The sequence below is a fragment of the Nycticebus coucang genome, chromosome 6 (genome assembly GCF_027406575.1).
Source record: "Nycticebus coucang isolate mNycCou1 chromosome 6, mNycCou1.pri, whole genome shotgun sequence".
NCBI classification, from domain to species: Eukaryota; Metazoa; Chordata; class Mammalia; order Primates; family Lorisidae; genus Nycticebus; species Nycticebus coucang.
Genome location: NC_069785.1, coordinates 75,205,038 through 75,220,794, shown reverse-complemented (window position 1 = coordinate 75,220,794; position 15,757 = coordinate 75,205,038). Strand labels below are relative to the sequence as shown.

At 47.7% G+C, this 15,757-nt stretch overlaps 1 protein-coding gene across 1 annotated transcript in view; it reads left to right on the top strand.

Annotated features, from left to right (window-relative positions):
* HEXA (hexosaminidase subunit alpha) overlaps positions 1–15,393 on the top strand; it is a 33,281-nt gene extending 17,888 nt beyond the window's left edge. Inside the window, exons 3-15 of the mRNA XM_053593489.1 lie at positions 3,151–3,243; positions 4,146–4,211; positions 6,035–6,081; positions 6,835–6,945; positions 7,938–8,039; positions 8,498–8,630; positions 9,517–9,697; positions 10,828–10,914; positions 11,177–11,249; positions 11,985–12,168; positions 12,362–12,452; positions 13,341–13,445; positions 15,133–15,393. Of these exons, the coding sequence (XP_053449464.1) occupies positions 3,151–3,243; positions 4,146–4,211; positions 6,035–6,081; positions 6,835–6,945; positions 7,938–8,039; positions 8,498–8,630; positions 9,517–9,697; positions 10,828–10,914; positions 11,177–11,249; positions 11,985–12,168; positions 12,362–12,452; positions 13,341–13,445; positions 15,133–15,196 (1,337 nt within the window). The 3' untranslated portion in view covers positions 15,197–15,393. The remainder of the gene's footprint in view (positions 1–3,150; positions 3,244–4,145; positions 4,212–6,034; positions 6,082–6,834; positions 6,946–7,937; positions 8,040–8,497; positions 8,631–9,516; positions 9,698–10,827; positions 10,915–11,176; positions 11,250–11,984; positions 12,169–12,361; positions 12,453–13,340; positions 13,446–15,132) is intronic.
* Positions 15,394–15,757: the final 364 nt, after the last annotated feature.

Genomic DNA, 15,757 nt, shown 5'->3' with positions numbered 1-15,757 from the left:
GTAGGAGGCTGTGGTCATGGAATGGGACCCTGGAGTATATTATCTATCTGGAGGATCATGAGGTGTTACCTCTGAAGAGGAGTAGCCGGAATCTGGTCCTGCCCTGCCGTTGTTTACAGGGAAGGAAATGGAAGCCCCAAGACTCACTCAGTTTGGCAGCAGCAGAACCTGACCAAACCCACCTTTCCTGATTTCCTGGCCCACTGCTCTGTTCCTCATGCTTCCTCCTGAGCACTTGAGGCTTCAGAACTTCCTGCTGTCCCAAGCCAAGTTCATGGTGCCTGTGCCCGTGACACTGTTGGCTGACTGGGCTGTTTGCCATACCGTGCTTCCCACACTCAGCACTTCCAGTTAGTGCGTGGGTGTGTGTAGAGGCAGCTGCACTGTCCCTGCCTGTTTCCTGCTCTCTTCTGAGCTCAGTGGAGGAGCAACTTGGAGGTAGAAAAGCACAATGATGATGCTTTATTTACATCCTTTCAAATGACCTAGTGTCCATCCTGTTTTGCCAGCTCTTATGTTCCTGCCTTCCCCAGACCTTCCCTCTTCTAATTCATTTAAGCAGCAGCCATGGCTCTCTGTCTACTTTGACCCAAACACAGATAAGTCACTGGGAGCACTTAGGACAGGTATTCTATCTGTGAGATTGGTGGCAGAGAGGGAGGGATTGTAATTCTGGAAAAAGACTCCTTATATTAAGGGCATTTTTCTGGGAGGAAAAAACATGCTTTCATTTTTAGCAGATCTTCAGAGGAGTCTGTGACCCTCCCTCTAAACCAGAGATTCTCAACCCGTGGGTCGTGACCCCTTTGTAACAATGAAAATACATTGCGGCATTAGGAAGTTTGAGAACCACTGCAAACAATTACAGACTTAGGGAATGGAGTGCAGGTGTGTTTTTGAAAAATACAATAACAACAAAAGAATTAGGTATTTTCCTGTCTTCCAAGCAAAGTTCAGATAAACCTGGTATTTGTGTAGCCATCATGTTCTGTCATCAGGGGAGGGAGCCATGGTGGTTGCATAGTTGTAATTTCGCCTTATTTGGCAGACTGAGGCCCAGAGGATTAACACTAAAGCCCAGGACTTTTGCCGTCTTTTGAATGGCTGCCTGGATAGCCATTCAGAGGAGCTCTCCACACGTGATAATGGGCCCCATGCCGTGTAGGGTGGGAGTGGGACAAGGAGACAACGTGGTGTATGGTTTTTCTTCTCACCCCTAGGAGAAGTCCTCCTCCGTCTTCCTGTAGAGGCCCTCTGTGTAGATGGATTTGCAGAGATAGCCTGTCTGCTTGGAGATCTTGGAATGAACCTATAGATTCTGATTTGAGAGTGGTTTCAGCCATGAAAGCCTGCTCATCCTTTTGCTTGATGGGAGGGGTGCTTTTAGGGTTTAAGAATAGGGTTGTGAGTTGACCTGGTCCAGAGTTGCCTCCAATTCCCTTCTCCCTGCAGAGTTCAGGCAAGTATTGGTGTGGGGATACAGGGCATTTACTGGGAGAGGAAAGAGTGTATTTGGTCATGATGGTATGAAAGGGCCAAGTCTTATTAGGTTGCTTCTTGGCACACCTGCAAGCTGGGGTGCAGTGTGTGGTAGTGCTCAGGAGGTTTGAACAGGCTTCCCTGAAATGGTCTGAGGCTTTTGGCTTCCTTCTGCCTGGACATGGGTTGCATTTGGGATTCCAGCTTGGTTCTGTACTCTCTCTCCCTGCCTTCTGCTGCGCTGTGCAACCCCTGACTTTGTCATCCCACGGGAAGTCATGGATGCTGGGTGCCGGTGGGATGCTTATGGCTCCAGAGGAGAATAGAGAGGGGCTCATTATGTTTAGGTTTGGAGCAAGAAAAGCAGAACCACCCTGAAAATCCCAAGGAAGAACCAATAGTGGGGTAGGAAGGGAGAGGGTGTTAGTATATTGGCTTTGGCACTTTCTCTGCATGAACTGGGGTCTGCAGAGCTATATTAGATAGTATGTTGACTCGTTCTGTCATTCTAGGTGGTTTCCCCAGCTTGACAGAAATCTACCTTGGGAAGAGGAAGGAAGGAAGCAGGATGGGCTGGTGACCATGTGCTTTCTCTGAGGTGTCAGCTGTGTTGCCTCAGGCCTTCTCTGTGTGGGAGAGCTTCCTATCACCTGCTCACATTAGCTCCTGGGCTTTTACAAAGTTGGAAACCCTTCATCTGGAGCCCTCAAGAGCGGTACTGTAATACCTACAGTGCCCATCTGTGATGAGCTAAGAAGCATATGCACCAGAATGTAAAACTGTTTGTTCATTGAGAAAATCCTATTATAAAAAAAGTGTTAGAACACAGACAGTATGTTTACTCCATCATAATTGATTTACATTCTATTGTCATATAAGCTTCCTATCTAGGCTCAGGGCAGTAAAAGTAGAACCCCCCGGGGCGGCGCCTGTGGCTCAGTCGGTAGGGCGCCGGCCCCATATACCGAGGGTGGCGGGTTCAAACCCGGCCCCTACCAAACTGCAACCAAAAAATAGCCGGGCATTGTGGCGGGCACCTGTAGTCCCAGCTACTTGGGAGGCTGAGGCAGGAGAATCGCTTGAGCCCAGGAGTTGGAGGTTGCTGTGAGCTGTGTGAAGCCACGGCACTCTACCAAGGGCCATAAAGTGAGACTCTGTCTCTACAAAAAAAAAAAAAAGTAGAACCCCCCCACCCCCCAGGAAATGATAGGGAAGAACCAAGAAGAGGGTAGGAAAAGAGAGGGTGTTAGTATTTTGGCTTTGGCATTTTTTCTGCATAGACTGGTGTCTGTAGAGCTGTATGAGATAATATGTTGGCTCATTCTCGGTGACCAATCTGCCACTCGTACAGAGCTAGTCAGGGGCTTGGGACTGTGTGCTTACTGTAGTCCATGGGAAGCCAGAAATGCAGAGCCTGGTTAAGAAGAGCTGTCACCCAGATTGTTCTTACATGGGTCACATGGATACTGGGGAGAAAGGGAGCATAACTGGAATGAAAAAGCTGACAGATGACTGGCAATGCCTCTGCCAAGGGTAAATGCCATGCCCTCCCTTTCCTTTCACCGCAGGTGTGTGAGCTGAGGGACTAGAGCTAGGGGCCCTTCTGCAGGGCCTTGGTTTTGCCTATTCTGATGGCAGGTTACCCACACTGAGTTTACCCTGTCTTTGCAGGAAAACGACATGCACTGGCGAAGAAAATATTGGTTGTCTCTGTGGTCACAGCAGGATGTAACCATTTTCCTACTCTGGAGTCAGCAGAGAATTGTAAGTACTTCCCTGTCTCTGTCCTAGAAGAAGGGGCACTTATCTGAAGCTGTAACTTTGGATGGCTGGTGGGTCCCCATAACCACTGAGAACCACAGAAGGTAAGTCTTTCCTATGCAGAAGCTTAACCAGTGTCAGAAGGTTGGCTTCCGAGTGGAGGTCACTCGGCTAATAGTCACACTGGCTATTTACTAAGTCCCACAGAATGCCAGCTTTCTGGACTGAAAACATTTCTGTCTTAGTAAAGTGTACACTTTGCTGACTTTCTCTAAGAAACCCTACATTGGAGAGAGAAGGCGTTTTCCATCATTTATAATGAGGTGATGCTGAGTCATCAATCTTGTGATTGGCTCCTGTCTGCCCCCGAGCAGCAGCATTTGGGGACTTCTCCATCTTCAAAGTGAAAATTTCAGTCTTGGCTTCTTCCTGACATTCTTGGATGAAGTAGCTGAAGCTTTAAGAAAAAAAGGGAAGGAGGGTGATTACAAAGGCTTTGGGAGCATCATGTCCTGGACTCCCCTGAAAGCATCCCTAGTCCCTTTCCCAATAGGAGACTTCATACTCTCAGCTAAAAGCTGGTAGGATTTCATGTTTCTGCTGGGAAAACTGGCCCATGGGGTAGGTGGTGCTTTGCAGAGGACTGTGCTCCAGCCTGACACTCTAATCAGGTATCAATCTCCAGGGTCTGCAGAACCATGTGGTGACCACCCTCCCCACTCTGACCCCAGGCCTGGCCACCCTACAGCTGTCCTACTCTGGGATGTCTCCTCATTGAAAGATAAAAAATTGATAACATGATCTTGCTGGGTGTTTCTTATATAGAAGGATTTACACAGAACATCTGGTCTACAATCTTAGCATAAAAAAACCTTAATTAAATGGAGTTATTTCTGTCATTTCAGATACCCTGACCATAAATGATGACGAATGTTTACTCCTCTCTCAGACTGCCTGGGGGGCTCTCCGAGGTAACAAGGTGGGGCTGATGCAAACAGAGAGAGAAAGATGATGTGGGAATGTTGGTGGGGTGCAAGGACAGGACTTGGAGTCTAGTGAGTATCCTCACTTTAGGAAGCTTTCTTCATGGAGTCCAGTGGACTTTTCTTTTTTTTTTTTTTTTAATTTTTTTGAGATAAGTCTCACTTTGTTGCCCTCAGTAGAGTGCTGTGGCATTAGAACTCACAGCAACCTTAAACTCCTGAGTTCAAGCAACTCTCTTGCCTCAGCCTCCCAAGTAGCTGGGACTATAGGCATCCACCACAATGCCGGCTATTTTTAGAGATGAGGCCTCGCTCTGGGTCAAGTTGATCTTGAACCCATGAGCTCAGGCAGTCCACCCGCCTCAACCTCCCAAAGTGCTAGGATTACAGGCATGAGCCATCGTGCCTGGCCCTGCTCTCCTTATAGTTGTCCCTAGAAGTTAACAGATTTCACCCTATGGGGTGGCAGCAGCTGCCCTGGGCAGGTGCTCTGTGGGGAGAGGAGGAGAAAACTATCATTAACACTCCTGTTCAGCTCTCACTAAAGACACATAATTGGAAAGCTTCTTTTAAAAGGAAATAGATAAATGCAAAAAAAAAAAGTTAAAAAGATAAATAGTAATAAAGTATGTAGAATTATATTATTTCTCGAGAAAATGAAGAGTTTATTAGCTAACAGGTGAACTGATGATAGGCCCCTGCCCTTCTTCTTCTGAAAGGGTATTTGTTCCCTGGATACAGACTTGGCCAAGCATCTCTACTTGACTTTTGGTTAAACCGCTGCTGGGAAATGACGCAGGCAGTTCCCACAGAATCCCACACCTTGCTTTGGTTTGTTATACCTTGCCCCTCTGTGCTTTGGAGCAACAGCATGCTGACACCCCTTTCTGCCCTCTTGTACCTTATGTGCAGGGGCTCATGATTAGTGAGATTGGGGGTGGAGGCAATCTGGGACTCCAGAATGCTGGGTGTCACAGTCAGAGTAGGGAGAGGCCAGAACAGTACACTAGCAGTCTGCTTCAGATTAGGTACTGAGTGGCCACTGAGGTCTCATGGATTCTTTCATTTTGAAATTTGGGGACTCTGGGAATCCTTCATGGGGCTTCTGCAGGGTTTCTGGAGGTAGGCCTCTAGCTGTTGATAACATGTAATGCTCTGGACCCATCATGGCTGTGCTTGGGTTGGGCTGTGCTGGACTCCAGGGGACTGTGTCAGTCCTTCTGAGGCGGTTGCTGCCCACCACACCTCAGCTCCCTACAGCTCTTTCAAACTCTGAAGAGGAGGAGTGGATAATTCTTTGTCTTCTAGGCCTAGCTATGGACCAAGGCTTCTTGGAATCTCAGGCTTATGATCACTTTCTCACAGTTCAATCTGGGAGAAGTGAGGGGGCAACAGAGTGGGGACACCTTTTCTCAGCTCTCTTAGCTCCCAATAGTTTTATCCCTGGAAAGCCTTAGCCCTTGCAGGCTGGCTTATCCCTGCATCTGTTCCCATGCACACGCATCTTGGCCTCTCTTTTTAACATTCTTAGGAGTTCATGGTTTAGGAAATATGGGTAAGAAGTATATGGGTTTTGAAGGACACCAAAGCCTCTTTCTCTACCACCTTCCAAAATAAAAATAAAGCATAGAAATGGATATGGGCTTCCTGGTATCTCTTTTTCTTAAGTGTTCAGAATCATCACACCTATACTACAGCCATTTTCGCCATGTACCCAAACGTTATACTCTGCCACATTGGGAACCTTACGAATGGGCACGTCTGTCTTTCTACTTTCTGAGTCTTTACTCTGCCTCTCTCCTTCTCCATAGGTCTGGAGACTTTTAGCCAGCTTGTTTGGAAATCTGCTGAGGGCACGGTGAGTGTGGGCCCTCAAAAAGGGCTCCTTTCTAATATCTGGGGTTTTCTTATTCATTGATTGATTCATTTTTATTTCTAAGTACTAAGGGGGTACAAATGTTACATGGATACCTTGGATACCTTGTATAGTGTTTAAGTCCTGGCTTTTAATATGGCCATTACCAGAATAGTGTTCATTGTACCTGATAGGTAAGTTTTTACCCCTTACTCCTTCCCATCCTCACCCCTTCTTGGTTTCCTGTGGCGTGTATATCTCTTCATGCCCATATGTGCCCATCATTTAGCTCTCAATTATCTAATCTCTGGGTTTTTGTCCCAGTGTGGAAGACCCTGGGAAAATCTTGTTTTGCCTTAGACCCCTGGTAGCTTGAGATAGCCCCAGCAGGAGCGTAGGAGGTGATGTGGATGGAAAACTTGTTTGGTAGATTTGGACTCTTTGGAATTACTGTAATCTGGTTCCCCTCAGTCATTATTTAGTAATGACCTTGAGGCCACACTGCTTTGAAAAAAAATAAACTTGTTAACAGTCAGGAAAATCCAGAATTTGTAGGCTGCGTATTGTGTGGGACTGTTGTATTTGGCTGACATGGTAGAGTTGCTCTCTGGCAAGGTGGTTGTTTATGTGAGGTAATTACCTGGAGAATAGTCACAGTTGGACTTTCAGGGACCTTGGAAGAGTTTTCCTCATCACCCCCATCCCCTCATAGTAAGCTCCCTTTGAGTCCTGACCTCTTCCTTTTTGTCTACACAGTTCTATATCAACAAGACTGAGATTGAGGACTTCCCCCGCTTCCCTCACCGGGGCTTGCTGTTGGATACATCGCGCCATTACCTGCCCCTTTCTATCATCCTGGACACTCTGGTACCCAGGCCTTCAGGCCTTCTTTGCACTTAGGGTTCTGGGGTGATGGGGGTAAGGGACAGGCCAACTTCCACATTCTTAAAGACTTAGAGAGGGAATGTATATAGCTGAGCTCCTGGGGGAACATAGAAGATGGATTGTTTCAAGATTCAAAAATAACAAGAGTGACTTAAATCTACCCCACTGGCTACTATGGGCCAGTGTTTAGGCTGGTTCCAGGCAGGACAAGGTCACAGGAGAGAGATGGTCAAAGCCTTAGCTAGAGAAGTTCCTACTCTCCTGAGTTCGATGTGCAATCTTCTCTGTCATTTGATGCTCCAAATCACAGCCTCTCCAGTTTCAGCCTCAAACCCCAAAATAATGTGCTTTTTCCTTTGCTTCTCTGGTGGAACCAAAGGAGTCAACACATTCTCAGCCTTGGCTTCCGAGATGTTAAGTTATGGGGCTACTGAGTTTTCAGCCAGCCTCACGTTCATATAACCTGACCCCTTTGTCTACTTGTCCTGGCAGTGGAGGCCCATTCATTGTCTATGGCAAATCTATCCTGCTTTGTTACTCTGTAAACTATCTTCCTCTTCCTCGTTTCATGCTTGTCTTTAAAAAATAAACAAACCAGTTTATAGAACCCACCACAAATGGCAGGAGGAAGTGTTGATCTTGAGGCTATTTGAGGGGTATGGGAGTCTCCACCGTACCATGGTAGCTGCAGCTCTCCTCTCAACCTGGCCAGAATTCATCTCAAAAAGAGGAAAGACCACTCTGTCAGCCATCTCTGCATATGTCCTGGAAAAAGAAGAAGTGTGCTGGGTCTTCCCCCCATGCCAGGCACTCCATGGTGGGAAGGTTTGATAGAGAGACCCTATGAACACTTCCCTGGAAGCTGGGCAGGAGGAGCCTGTTGAGGTGTGTAGAGCAGCCTGCCCAGATTTTTGGGTTTGAGGCTGAAACCGGAGAGGCTGTGATGGGTTCACGGTGTGTGCTCTGACCCACAGGATGTCATGGCGTATAACAAATTGAATGTGTTTCACTGGCATCTGGTTGATGACCCTTCCTTCCCATATGAGAGCTTCACTTTTCCAGAGCTCACCAGAAAGGTATGTCCCAGTTTTTCCCAGACGAACTTTATAGGTTGATGTTTGAGCCTGGCTTTGCTGGCAGGAACGATGGCTCTTATTCTAAACAGCCAGTTTCAGGCAGACATACTGACATAGGCAAAGGACGCTAGATTTGGAGTCAGGAGACTTGAGCTTAAGTCCAAACTTTGCCATTGATGTGCTTTGTGACCTGGTCTAATTTTCTTTTTACTTATTTATATTTTGTTAAATGGGCATAATAACTACCTTGTTTATCTCCCTGGCATTATGATATTCAGGTAAAACAGATTTGATAACTTGTGGAAAATTATGATAAAGTTTCTTAAAAATAGTCCCTCATAGCAAAGGGCTGTGGGCAGGTTTTCTGATACCTGGGGAGTCCTTTGGGTATACTGAGTATCTTTTACTGTGCTGGCCTTCAGGAAATAGGAACCTAAAGTGTGTCTTGTGCCTTTCAGGGCTCCTACAACCCTGTCACCCACATCTACACATCACAGGATGTGAAGGAGGTAATTGAATACGCGCGGCTTCGGGGTATCCGTGTGCTGGCAGAGTTTGACACTCCTGGCCATACTTTGTCTTGGGGACCAGGTAAGAATAATGTCTGAGGTTAGAGAGAGTCTGCTAGTTTTCCTCAAAGTGGGGCTTTAGGGCATTGGCTCTCAGATGTGGCATGTCCCAACTTTGGTCCCCAGAAGAATGTTTTCAATCAACTTCTTCCTCTTAGGAATTTAGATAGGAAGAACTTAACTTCGGGCAAAGAACACCATTTTTTACTATTAAAATGTGGGCAGATTCTCAGATGCCCTTGCAGGTGGTTATGCCCTAGAGTAGATGCTGAGGAACCTCTCTCCCAGGGTGGCCTCTGGAGGTCAGAGTTGGACAGTCACTACTCCTGCTCACTCATCTCTTCTTTATATTCCACCCCCACCGTTAACCCCCAACCCCCTAGATTGAGCCCCAAAGCTGTTAAAGGAAGGTTAAAAGAGGCCGCTGGCTTTGTAGAAATTTGAAGGTATCTTTGGCTTCATCTTCAGTAGGGAAAGATTCTGGCCCCAAGGAGATGCCACTTAGGAAATGTAGAAATATTCTGGGTGATAGTTGCCCCAACATATAGGAGGAGACAGAAGAAAGATTTTGCCATTTTGTCTGGACCAGGCTCTCCCTCTGCTTCTCTGCCTGAGATGGCATGAGAGCAGCCTGTGGGAGCCAGGAAGTCATGTGTCAAGGCAGGAGTGTGCGCCTACAGTTGACTGGCTAGAACCCAGCCTCTGCCTATCTATGACTATGGATATACGTGTTTGTATTTCTTTATGACTAAATGGTGGTAACTGCCAGTGTCTGAAGGCCTGAGAATGTGTGACATTCATGAGCGTGATTGTCTGACTTTGTGTGACTTACGTCTTTATCCATAGAAGTGTGCACGAGTGTCTAAGTAATCGTGACGCTTTTTGCATGGGCTTCTCTATTGATTTAGGTATCCCTGGATTACTGACTCCTTGTTACTCTGGGTCTCAGCCCTCTGGCACCTTTGGACCTGTGAATCCCAGTCTCAACAATACTTATGAATTCATGAGCACATTTTTCTTGGAGGTCAGCTCTGTCTTCCCGGATTTTTATCTTCACCTGGGAGGAGATGAGGTTGATTTCACCTGCTGGTATGAGCCCTTTGATCCTCCCGTCTGATTCCTCACCTGATGAATTGCTTACTCAGAAGAGAGGTTAGCACCCAAGGGGCACCTAATTCAGCTGCTTCTCAGGGGCTGACCTCTGAGACAGCAGTCTGTCCCCACTGACATTGGTCATGTCTTAGGCCTTCTACTTTTCTCCTTTCTCATATCCTTCAGATATTTATTTTAAAAACCAGCTCTTGGAGCCAGGTGTGGTGGTTTATGCCTATAATCTTAGCACTCTGGGAAGCTGAGGTGGGAGGATTGCTTGAGCTCAGGAGTTCAAGACACCAGCTTGAGCAAGAGCAAGACCCCCATCTCTACTAAAAATAGAATAGCTGGGTGTTATGGCAGACGCCTTGTATTCCCAGCTACTGGGGAGGCTGAGTCAAAGGATCACTTAAGCCCAAGAGTTGGAGGTTGCTATGAGCTATGATGCCACGACAGTCTACCTAGGGGGTCAGACTAAGACACAAAAAACCCCCAAAACATCAGCTCTTGTAAAAGTTCACGATAGAGAAAAATAATCCTTTTATGAAGGGATTAAAGTAGTCTAGTTGAAGAGTCAAGAGACAGAATTCATGATTAAATATATCAGTTTCTAATTAGCATTTAATTGTAAAATCCAGAAAGAGTGTGAGAGGCTTCTCCAAGAATTGGATACTAGAACTATTTCTGGGGAACTAGTTTGGCTTTTTGGAGACATGAGCAGAAGGAGAACCAGGGAACAAAATGTAGATGTTGTGAGGCAAGGATCCACAGCAGGTGACAGCCAGCAAGACCTGTCATCCACCTGGATTAGCAGCTAGGGGACACAGAATCCAGTGTACAGAGCTCAACACTGACAACTTGGACCCAGGTGTTACAGTCCAGAGAGAGGATTAGATGTAATCTCTTTGGGAGTTTGAACTTAAAACTCATCCTTTCTCAGCCTGTCAGGAGTGCCCTTCACAGAGCTTTGCTTTAGCCACACCTTCCGTATTCAGGGCCTGTGAGATTCTTGGCTATTTGGTTTTTTAGGTGAAAAGAGGAAGTTGTAGGAGGCCGGGTAACTAATCCCCAGGCTTTAAGTTTTCAGGATTTTGAAAAATTAATCTTCATTTTCTCACGGGATTCAGGAAGTCCAACCCAGATATCCAGGACTTTATGAAGAAGAAAGGCTTTGGTGAAGACTTCAAGCAGCTGGAGTCCTACTACATCCAGACGTGAGGAAGGAAGGAGAGTGGGTGGGGTCCCTTGGGAATCACCTCCTGTGGGGTTCTCGGTTTCCACGTCAGGTCTCTGAAGGGTCCCTTTGGCCTATCCTTTCTGCATTGGAGTGGTCAGTCCTATGTAGGGGAAGACACTGCTCAATTGGAAACAGTGGCCACTGTTTCCTGGCCAGGCTCGCCCCTAGGGCACTGGCACAAACAGCCTAGAGCCAGCGAGAGCTGAGCAGGCCCTTTACTTGACTCCTCTCCTCCACAGACTGCTGGACATTGTCTCTTCTTATGACAAGGGCTATGTGGTGTGGCAGGAGGTGTTTGATAATAAAGTAAAGGTGAGTCAGGACAGAGAAAAGAAGGGGCCACCAGCAGTGCCTTCCCCTGGTCTCCCAGCCCTTCCCTGCCTCTGCAGGGACCTGTCCTCTGGGCTTGGACTAGGTTTTAGTGGTCAGAGCACTCTTCTGTTCTCTCTAGAAAGGCTGCAGGGGTATGAGCCCCAGGTTTACATGGCAGAACCTTTGTCTATCCTCCCTTGCTACCAACTGATCAAGAGTTATTTCTGCTGCTGGGTCACTTGGGATTCCAGAGACTGGCATGATGAGCTGGATTTTCCTTCCTGAGTCACACACTAGGGTCTTCCCACTAAGTCTGTGGGAACAGGGTCACCTTCTTCATTTTTCATCAATAATATCCTAGCCTCTTTCATAGGTAGGGGCTCTGCAGGAACTTTGTGCCGTGCCCAGCAACATCTGGAGACTCCTGGGTATGGTAGCACCTGGGCCCCATTGCTTGCCTCCCTCAGCTCACAGCCAGAATCCCAGGCTCCGTGTGGACAGGGAGGCTGCACAGGGCCTGGGGAAGGAGAGCAGCAGGGAGCTTTCTTAGGGCCTGTGAACTTCTTGGCCTATGTACTAAGGTGTTAGTGCAATAGTTAGGAGTCACAGAAACATACTTTTCTGCTGGGGGATGGAGAGGGACACACCCCTTGGCCCAGGTTGCCTGCATTGAACGAGGCCCAGGAATCTCTTCAGCTCTGTGCTATTTTACTGCCATTTGACCTTTTGTGACAGGTTCGACCAGACACGATCATACAGGTATGGCGAGAAGAGGTACCAGTGAGCTACATGAAGGAGCTGGAACTGATCACCAAGGCCGGCTTCCGGGCCCTACTCTCTGCCCCCTGGTACCTGAACCGTATATCTTATGGCCCTGACTGGAAGGATTTCTACCTAGTGGAACCCCTAGAATTTGAAGGTGAAAGCAGGGAGCTCCCGTTGCTGACCAAAGGAGGCTGGGCTAGGGGACAGTGGGAGGCAGGAAGGTCCAAGCAAGACATTTCTGGGTAGGAAATTTCTCCTTATCTGAGGAGAGGACTGCATTGGGAACATGGCTGAAGGGGATCCCTAGAGTTCCTCCACCACCAGCAGCCTATTGTTGCTGCCTTCAGGTACCCGTAAGCAGAAAGCTCTGGTGATTGGTGGAGAGGCCTGCATGTGGGGAGAGTATGTGGACAGCACAAACCTGGTCCCCAGGCTCTGGTAAGGGTTTTCTGGGGATCTAGAGGGTTGGGATGGAGGGCAGGGGTTCTCCCATCTAGCCATCTCCAGACTAGTGCCCTCCTCTTGGATCTGAGAGAGAAGAGGCGCTCCTTAAGCCTTCTGTTTGTATGTGATCTTCACTTCCTCGTGGCTTCCATGTTTCTTTCCAGTAACCCATGGGATGTGCAGAATAGGTAAAGATAGATAATGAGGCCTGGAGAGCACAGGTGCCAGGCTCAGCATCTAACACTGAGCGTCCACGATTCCTACAATAACACTTCCCTCAGCAGCTTTACCAAACATGGTTGAGTGTGCAGAGTTTACATTTTAAGGACATGTGCTTCTGCTGTCACTGCCAATTAATGGCACCTTTAAAGCTTATTTTTTTATTTTGAGACAGAGTCTCACTGTGTTGCCCTCAGTAGAGTGCCGTAGTGTCACAGCTCACAGCAACCTCCAGCTCTTGGGCTTAAGCAATTCTCCTGCCTCAGTCTCCCAAGTAGCTGGGACTACAGGCGCCTGCCACAACACCCGGCTGTTTTTTGGTTGGAGTTGACATTGTTTGGCAGGCCTGGGCCAGGCTCGAACCTGCGAGCCTCAGTCTATGTGGCTGGCACCCTACCCATTGAGCTACAGGCACCGAGCCCTAAAGCTTATTCTTATTCCCCATCTCTTTGGGAGAGGAAGTGCATGGGGTCACTATCCACATTTTAATGAAGATGGAGCCAAGATCTAGAATTCTCTGGGAGTCATTCAGTCAGGCTGTAGCTCTAAACAAGGCAGTTGATCACATTCCTTGGCCCTGAGCTGGTCCAGGGGACCTAGATAAGAGGCGCCGGTCTTTGAAGGAGGACACTTTCCACCCTGCACATACCCCATTCCCTGCAGGCCCAGAGCAGGGGCTGTTGCTGAGAGGCTATGGAGCAACAAGTTAATCTCGGACGTGAAATTTGCCTATAGACGTTTGTCACGCTTCCGCTGTGAGTTGCTGAGGTGAGTAGGCGGTGGGGTCTTCCTAAGGTATGGGTAGGGCAGATCCAGGCCTTGGGACCCCTTCTTGAAAGAGATAGAATGATAACAATAGCTAACACTTACAGAGTCTTATAGGTAGCCCTCCATATCCTAGGATTGTGCATCTGTGATTCAACTAACCACGATAGAAAACATTCGGAAAATAAATAGATAAATAAACAATAACAATGCAATAATAAAAAAAAAAACTACCTGGCACATATATTGCAATAGGTGTTATAAATAATCTAGAAATGATTTAAAATATATGGGAGGTTGCACATAGGTTATATATAAATACTACACCATTTTGTGTGAGACTTGAGTATCCACAGATTGGATATCTGCAGGGGTCCTAGAACCAGTCCCCTGCTGATACCAAGGCATGACTGGACTTAGTGGCAAACACTGTGCCAAGCCCTTTACAGGCTTTGTCTCAGTGAATCTTCACAGCCCAATGAGGTAGATGCGCTTTTTATCCCCATTTCAGAGATAGATGGCTGAGGAACAGAGAAGTCTGTCTCTTGCCCAAAGTCACTAAGAAGTAGGATTTGAACCAAGCTGACTTTTTGGGCTCTCATGGTATCTTCACCTCTGTTAGGGATGGGTCTGTGTAAGGTCGTTGTTTCCCAGATTCCTTCTGGGTCTTGAGATCCTAGAGGACACAGCTTAGTACAGACCAGATCCTGGACCTCGTATGTCGGGGTCTAAACCTCCACTTTCTGCAGTTCACTGGGTGACTTTAAGCTGGTTCTCTAAGCTTGTTCCTCATTTGGGTAATAAAGGAAGCATGCCCAAAGGTTTTTTTTTTTTTTTGGTGACAAAGCCTCAAGCTGTTGCCCTGGGTAGAGTGCCTTGGCATCATAGCAACCTCAAACTCATGGACTCAAGCGATTCTCTTGCCTCAGCCTCCCAAGTAGCTGGAACTACAGGTGCCCACTACAACACCCGGCTATTTTTTTGTTGCATTTATCATTGTTATTGAGCAGGCCTGGGCCGGGCTTGAACCTGCCATCTTCGGTGTATGTGGCTGGTGCCCTACTCACTGAGCTACAGGCGCCAAGCCAACCAAAAGGTTCTTAAGGTGATTGATCAGAGCTTGTAACTTGCAAATCTGAGACCTGAGGACAAGATTTGATGCCCAAGTGCATGGGCTGGACAGCTCGCCTGTCCCCCTCTGCAACCACATTTATAATGTTTTAGAGCAGTGGTTCTCAACCTTCCTAATGCCGCAGCCATTTAATACGGTTCCTGTGGGTCGTGACCCACAGCTTGAGAACCGCTGTTTTAGAGCCAGGAGCAGAGAGCTAAGTAGGTCAAGAGCATTGGGCAGCCCATAGGCATTCTACCTGTTTTCTAAAGGGACTGAATTATTTGGTGCTGGGAGACAGAGACAGGCAGGATGGGGGGGAGTGGGTATTCCACAAAGTTCCTGGGTCTTTCTGTATCAGAATCACCTGGGGTACCTGTTCAAATTGAAGTCTTGTCAACACTTCACCCCATACCAAGTGAGAATCTCCAGAAGTGAGATTCCACAGATTTGATATCTGTCCTTTTGGTGTACAGTGACAGTTTGAGCATCATGGAAATGGGGTGGAGATGTTGCTAGGGCATAATACTGGCTCCTTCTGGGGCGCTCATCTTGCCATTTCTCCCTGTCCTCTTGCAGGCGAGGTGTCCAGGCCCAGCCCCTCAATGTAGGCTACTGTGAGCAAGAGTTTGAACAGGACTGAGCCAGCAGCCCCTGGCACCGAGGAAGGTGCTGGCCCTAGGAGAGGTAGTCGGGCCAGGCTTCCACTGCATCCTGGCCGGGGACGGAGCCCCTTGCCCACGTGCCCTTGTGCCTGGAGAGAAGGGGGCTGGTGCTGGCACGGGTGTCCAATAAAGAGTGGATGTGGCATGTTTTATAATAAATATGGACTATCTGTGTAAAAATAAAATAAAGTGAATGGTCCTAGGGTAAGGGAGCAGCCACGACTGGTCTTCTGCTATTGAGAGTGATTGAGCTCAGCGGGGCCCGCCAGGTTGGGTTAAGTATCTGTGCCTGGAGAAGTCTGTCTGGTTGAGAGCTGGGAATGAAAGCTGTAGCCTTCGTAGCCTTTGTGCTGCTCTGCTTGTAAGCCTCTGAGTTATGTCACTCCTGTCCCACCCCTAAACAAATGCAGACACATGCTCACATTCTCAGCCTGGTCACTGTGCTTGTGTGTTACCACTCAAGGCTCTGTATGTGGAAGAAGACATTGTAGGACTTCTGGGCAATGTTAGGGCTCTGGACCTACCTGGTCGCAGGATAG